Here is a 6,814-nt window from a genome sequence, read left to right as displayed (position 1 = left end):
CTTTGCCGCTGAGCTAAATCCCCAGCCCCCCTTGCCCATTTTTAAAATTGGGTTGTCTTTATATTTATGCTTAGAAGTTTTTTGCATTCCCTAAAGACTCTTACTGACATACATGATGTGCAAATTCTTCTAATCTGTGGATTGCACAATATTGTGGATTGCACAATATTGTTTATATTGTGATTTTTATTGGAACAGTTCAGTAATATAGTTAAGCAAATCAGGTAACAATAAAAACTTGTATTGAAATACAGTGCTCATTTTCCTCACTTATTCTTTTTCCTTAAAGGCCATTCCTCTCAACTTTTTTCAAACTTTTTTCTTTTACAATGTAAGCAGAAGTTAACTGTGATTGTGTGTTTTTCCCATGACAAGTTTCACAGTATATTTTCATTATATCTTATATTTGGAGACTTAGTGCCTTATTATGAGTTCCTATTAGAAATTCGTGTGCATTTAATTCTATCAAAGTGAAAAAACTATGCAAAAATGAATTAGTTTACATCTGCCATGCCAGGGCACTTTAGTGTGCTAAAGCAAAAGCAAACACAGTCCTCTATGGTTAAGGCAAAGGCTTTCTTTCTTTTTTTTTTTACTTTAAATCACTCACAGACAGTAAGAATCATCTCTGTCATTACTCACCCACCCCTGTACACACATAGGTATAACTGAGACACCGATTTCACAAACGTTATGTACTTTTATATGTGATCACTCTTATTTTTTGTGTGAGCTATTTCATAACATACATTGGTGGCAGCCCACTAAATTGATCTTAAAAATGTACTGAGATGCATTGTTCAAAAAATACTATTTGAATGTTAACCTTAGTAAAGTATCTTTAAATAATAGTCTTCATTTCAATAGACATTAAGATTTTATCTGAACTTTTTTTTAATTTTTAATTAAGTTTATTGGTACAATTTAGATATATATAACCACCACATTCATCATAGGGAATTTGTACCGGTACATGATATATTTTGTTTGTTTGTTTTTATTTTTGTTTTTTTGTTTTTTTTTATCTGAACATTTTTTAAAATGTCCTTTGTATTTTATTTCAGATTGGAAGAGTGGGGAGATTAGGTCAGAATGGAACAGCAATTACTTTCATCAATAACAGTTCGAAAAGACTCTTTTGGGATATTGCAAAAAGAATAAAGCCCACAGGATCCATTCTTCCCCCACAGTTATTAAATTCTCCTTACCTTCACGACCAGAAGAGAAAGGAACAACAGAAAGATAAACAGACACAGAATGACCTGGTTACAGGAGCTAATCTTATGGACATTATTAGAAAACATGATAAAAGTAATTCTCAAAAGTGATTTGTTATGCCACTTTGCATCATTTTTTATTGTGAATTTTCATCAAATGTTCTATAAATTATTACTATATGGTTTGAATAAATGAGAATGTACATGAAATAAAAAATTTTAAGATACATTTTTAAATTTAATTGATACTGCAGTACAATATTTATTTTCCTTTTTAATTGTCATAAATTAACAAAAGCAGAAAGTGAACCTGTGAAGTGAAATAAAAATTTTCATCTCTGAATAATTTGTTTTTTGTTTTTGATGATGATGATGATGATGATGATGATGATGATGATGATGTGTGTGTGTGTGTGTGTGTGTGTGTGTGTGTGTGAGTGACAGAGTCTTGCTGTGTAGCCCAGGCTGGCCTCAAACACGTGATCATCCTGCCTCAGCCAGGTGTATACTGCCACACTTGGCTGTTTTTTACTTTTTGTTTTTAAAAATAACTAATCCCAAGCTGGGCATGGTGGTGCATGCCTGTAATCTCAGTACTCGGGAGGCTGAGGCAGAAGGATCATTGCAAGTTTGAGGCCAGCCTGGGCTAAAGCGAGCTCAAGGCCATCCTGAACTGCATAACAAGACCCTGTCTCAGAAAGACTAAATAAATAAATAAATAATCCTCAGAGCTACTGTCCAGTCAGAACTGTCCAACACAACAAGAAGTTGTATACACAATGGTGGTTCTGTGGCTTATGGTGGTAGGCATGTAGCCTTGTGAATTACTGAATGTTGTGGAAAAAGGACATGATTGAAACTGAAAAAAAAAGGTCAGAACAAATTACCTTCAAAAGATAAATTCAAGATGTGTGTTTTTCTCAACTGTTCTCCCTGCAGCTTGGTTAATAAATTTTTAATATAGGCTACTTACAAAATAATATTACTTTATACCAAGGTTAGTTTGCATCACAGCTTTATATTTATTCATTTGCTAATTCAAATAATAGTTTTAAATATTGGAAGGACAGATGCTTGGCTTTGATATACTTTCTTTAAAACCGAGGCATCAAATTATTTGGGGAATTTAGATGGTTTATTACACAAATATTGACACAAACTTTCTAGCATCAGCATCCTCCCCCAGGGGTTGTGGGAGCAGTTTAGCCTACGTTTTTACCTGCAGAATCCCTGTGTAGGTAGTTTCTTAGTAGTGTCCTCATCTAAAGAATAAAAGGAGTCAGCGGTTCCCTAATGTGGCCCAGCCCTCTGGCCTGGCTGTCTCTTTCTCTCTCTTTGCTAACTGTTGAGTGGTAAGTAGGTTCATTTTAGGAGGTGCATTGCAAGGTTAACCTCAAAAAAATTAGCACACTGGTTAGTGCATACCAATACCTTAAAAATGTGGATAATAATTACGAGAGAACAAGGAAGTTTCTCTTGTATTTATAAATAAATATTTGTTTAAAATTTTAAAATGGAGTTGCTAGAAAAATAAGATGGCTTAGTGAATCACCACTTACAGGGGACCGTATTAGACAAATGTGTTATTAGTATACAATGTAGTCTCCCTGGTCAGTGTACCCTGTCCGCTGTAGTCACTGCACACCGGTCTCCAGCTGCCTGGTACCTTAAAAGCCCTGTGCTGCTGCTGTCACTGTAAGCATCTGCCTTGCACTTGGCACTGTTGACTGCCCTTTGTGAAACTCTTAATGCCCTATGGGGAAAGAGCCTCTAGCTTGCAGGGTCACTGTGTGAAGTCTGTTGGCGTGGAAGCCCGCTCTTCATGCCCTTCCCTTTCTCACTGTACAATCTTCAGGCTCCTCTTACTAGCTCTTCCTGCTTCTCTGAATCTCAGCTCTTGGCTTCTGCTTCTCAATCCTAGCGATCTTTCTCTTGACAACCTCTTCTCTCCCATTTCTTCTATTGTCTAGGGTTTGCAGTGCAGTGGTTCCCTCAATTATGTATTTTATAGATCATAACACCAAACTTAAAAAAGTAATGCCAGTGTTGCATTTTTTCCCAATTAAAGATATTTTTTAAAGGTTACCATCTACTGTCATTATTTAATGAAGAAAGAACATGCAGTACAAAACAGGGAAGAAAGACTGAATAAGGGCCAGTTCTTCCTAAGAAAGGACACCAATGTACTATATCATCAAAATTTTAAATGACAGATTTTGATGGAAAATTATGTAGTTTGAAATCTTAATCAGCTGAAATGACTAATCACATACTCTTACCATTTGTTTTATTCTTCCAGTAAGTGGAAGAATAAAACAAATATGACAGGTATGGCATTCACTTTTTGACTCCTTTATTGCTATATCAAAGCAGGCATCTTTTATATATTAAACATCTTAATTATTTTTGTTTTATCTGGGTCAGCTACCTCATTTTTTTAACTGAGTTTAAAAAGTTTAAAAAAGTACATACTAATGGGGCATGTACAACCCCATTAATGTTTGATTAATGGTGTTAATGTGATGTAATATTTGATACACACACTGCATAATGTTAAAATCAGTTTAAACATATTTATTGCCTCAAACATCTGTCTGTTCTTTGTGGGCAAGTTAAACACCTTGATTATACATGGCTTTTCAGTTTTGGAATATTCAGTGTTACTTTATAAATGCTTTGTACATGTGTGTATGTTGCTGGAAGTTGAACCCAGGGCCTTACATATACCAGGCAATCACTACCACCCGCTATATCCCCATCCTTAGGATAGTTTTGATGATATTATTCGGGTATTTCTAATACCAAGCATATTCTTAATTCAGAATTTTGACTTTAAAAAAATCAAAAAGATTTTTTCTGTGTGTGTGTGGTGTGTGTGTGTGGTTTCATAACACCTTTACAAAGAACATTGTCACATGTTTAAAGTATAATTAGCAGAGATCAGTTTAATTTACTTTAAGCTAGATCTACTAACTCATATTTTCCAGTAAAACTATATTATTTTCTTTTGGTGGCTGAATATTATTGAGGTTGTGCTCTTCTATGGAATTCATATCAACACATCTCTGATTGCCTTCTTACATATTTTACTCATCAAAATTAACACAAAATTTGCTCCATGAGCATAGGTGTGGTACAAGAGGTGACAAGTCGTCCAAGGTGACTTTCCTGGCAGCCTCAGGAAGTAAGCTGACTCCAACCAGATAGAACTCTTTTGTTGTCCTGGGGCAGATTTACAGTGACCCCGCAGGCTCTAGGTCCACAGTGTGAAAACCAGCCAGTGATGATTAAGTAAACACAGTTCTCTTATTCAGTTGTCAGTGCCAGGATTATTTTATAGTTATATTTTATAATATGAAGCATATGTGGTGTTACTGGACCAAATTAGACAAAAGAGACATGACATTTACTTTTGTAGTAAATTTACAAATACTAATTTTTAAAAGTAAATTTTAACTTTATGAAAAATTTGTGCTTTTTATTTTTCTCATTTCATCTTAGATGAAAAATTGGCAAAGCTGTTTGAAAATCCCTGTGTTCTACTGGTTTTTTTAAAAAGGCAAATTCATTACTATTCTAATCTGTAAAATGAGACAGGTTGCTTTAAAGTCTTCTGAGGTCTTCCCAAATCAACATTCTATGGTTCCTTGTGTGTGTGTGTGTGTGCATGTGTGTGTGTTGCTGGCGATTAAACCTAGGGTCTTCACATCCCCACCTTTTTTTTTTTTTTAACTTTTTCAAAGTTGTGAGACAGGGTCTTGCTAAATCACTAAGTTGTCCAGGCATGGCTCACATTTGTGATCCTCCTGCCTCAGAGCGCTGGGATTACAGGTGTGTACCGCCATCCCCAGTGTGTGCTTCCTCCTTTTAGGTCCCTATCTCCATGTCTGTAACTTGCTTTGCAATAATGTGAAATGGAAAGTATGGCTGCAACAACACTGGCTAAGAGTCAATCATTACTGCTTTCAAGTGATAAGCACATGGAAGTTCATTACTATTTGGTGTCCCTTGATGAATCTGAAACTTTTGTGAGGGTTGAGGATCCTCTATTTGAAATCCTATGGACCAGAAATGTGTTGGATTTCAATTTTTAAATTTTTGAATGTTTGCATATAATAATGAGCTTTCTTGGGAGTGGGACCCAATCTATTTTCTTGTTTTGTTTGAGATGGGGTCTCACTATTTAGTTCAGGCTGGCCTCCAACTTGCAATCCTCCTGCCTTAGCCTACCGAGTGCTGAGATTAAGGGCATCACCACCACCACACCCTCTGGGACCCAAACTTAACCTAAAGTTCACTTAGGTTTCATATATACCTTAGACACAGCCCAAATGTAATTTTATACAGTATTTTTAGTACACATGCATTTTGACTGCTGGTCATCAGCCTGAGATCAGCTATGGAATTTTTCGCTTGTCATGTCAGTGCTCAAAACATTTCAGACTGTGGAGCATTGTAGAAGTCAGGTTTTCAGATTAGGGTCGCTCAATTTGTACAGATAATGTTCAATCCCATCCTTTTCACATGTGCCCTAGCTGTATAACTTACCACTGAACTTTCTGGCTTAAATTCAGCACATCCAAGGCCAAACTTATCATTTTCCTTACACAAAGTCTAATTCCTCCTTTCTGATTTCCCTGCTGCCTATGGTGCTAACATGTTCCCAGCCATGCTCAAAAGCTGTGGCTGATTCACTTTCCCCCCAACCTCCGTATCTGTTTAGTCACCAACTGCTAGTTGTTTTTCTTTCAAAATAGTGACGTTTTCATGCTGTCCCTAAAGTAGAGTCCAGGACTCTACTACAAGTCTGAATGATACTGCCGTCTCCAAATTGGCCTTTCTAGTTCTAGAGCCCATCACTCAATATCCAAAGCAGGAGACTTCTTAGAGTATCATTTCACTGCTTCTCTGATGTCTCCTTGCTGAGAAATCTTCAGCAGCCCCCTGATGACAGGAGCATTGAGTCCGAGTTCTTCTGGCTGGTGTCCGAATCCCTCTTTCACCTGAGTCCACTGACAGCTTTCTGCCTACCACTTGCCAGCTCAAACCATCTGCCAAGCTTTGCTGCTTACTAGGACAGCTCCAAACACCACCGCTGCAGGGTCAGACAGTTCAGCAGAGCTTCTGTGCACATACTCATAACAAATAATTAACTGCTGGCAATCAAGGACTGATGTATTGTCTCTCATCACTGTTCAACAAAGAATCTGCTAAAAGAAGACCAATTTTAATTAAGGAATATTTTTATGCTTTTTTTTCCTATTTTGAATCCTGCTCATAATTTGCACTGGAATTACAGAGGATCTTAAGTGCTGGGGATGAGGAAATAGTAAAGCAAATTCTGTAGCTAGGGCAGTGTTTTAGATCTGACAGTGCTGGAATGATCTATGAATTAGGCAATGGAGAGTACTTAGTTAAATGTAGTACTTTAGATAAATTTATCTTAGACATTGATAAATGTTTGTTATGATTTGTAAGACATTTTATATAATTAGGACAGTTTCACGAGAGCCACTCGGAAGCTGTAAACCAGGAGGACCTTGCACAATACCTGCAGAGACTCATTGGAAGCCAATCTTCCCCTGACAGTACAGGCT

At 36.7% G+C, this 6,814-nt stretch overlaps 1 protein-coding gene across 2 annotated transcripts in view; it reads left to right on the top strand.

Moving 5' to 3' along the window:
- The window catches only part of Ddx59 (DEAD (Asp-Glu-Ala-Asp) box polypeptide 59), a 24,327-nt gene extending 22,767 nt beyond the window's left edge, over positions 1 to 1,560 (top strand). For both annotated transcript variants that reach the window (XM_005375143.2, XM_013522046.1), the window contains exon 8: positions 1,065 to 1,560. In XM_005375143.2, the coding sequence (XP_005375200.1) occupies positions 1,065 to 1,328 (264 nt within the window). In that variant the 3' untranslated portion in view covers positions 1,329 to 1,560. The remainder of the gene's footprint in view (positions 1 to 1,064) is intronic.
- The last annotated feature ends 5,254 nt before the right edge of the window (positions 1,561 to 6,814 follow it).

Source organism: Chinchilla lanigera, unplaced genomic scaffold (assembly GCF_000276665.1).
Source record: "Chinchilla lanigera isolate Chin_1 unplaced genomic scaffold, ChiLan1.0 scaffold00005, whole genome shotgun sequence".
Lineage (NCBI taxonomy): Eukaryota > Metazoa > Chordata > Mammalia > Rodentia > Chinchillidae > Chinchilla > Chinchilla lanigera.
This window is presented reverse-complemented; position numbering and strand designations above follow the sequence as displayed.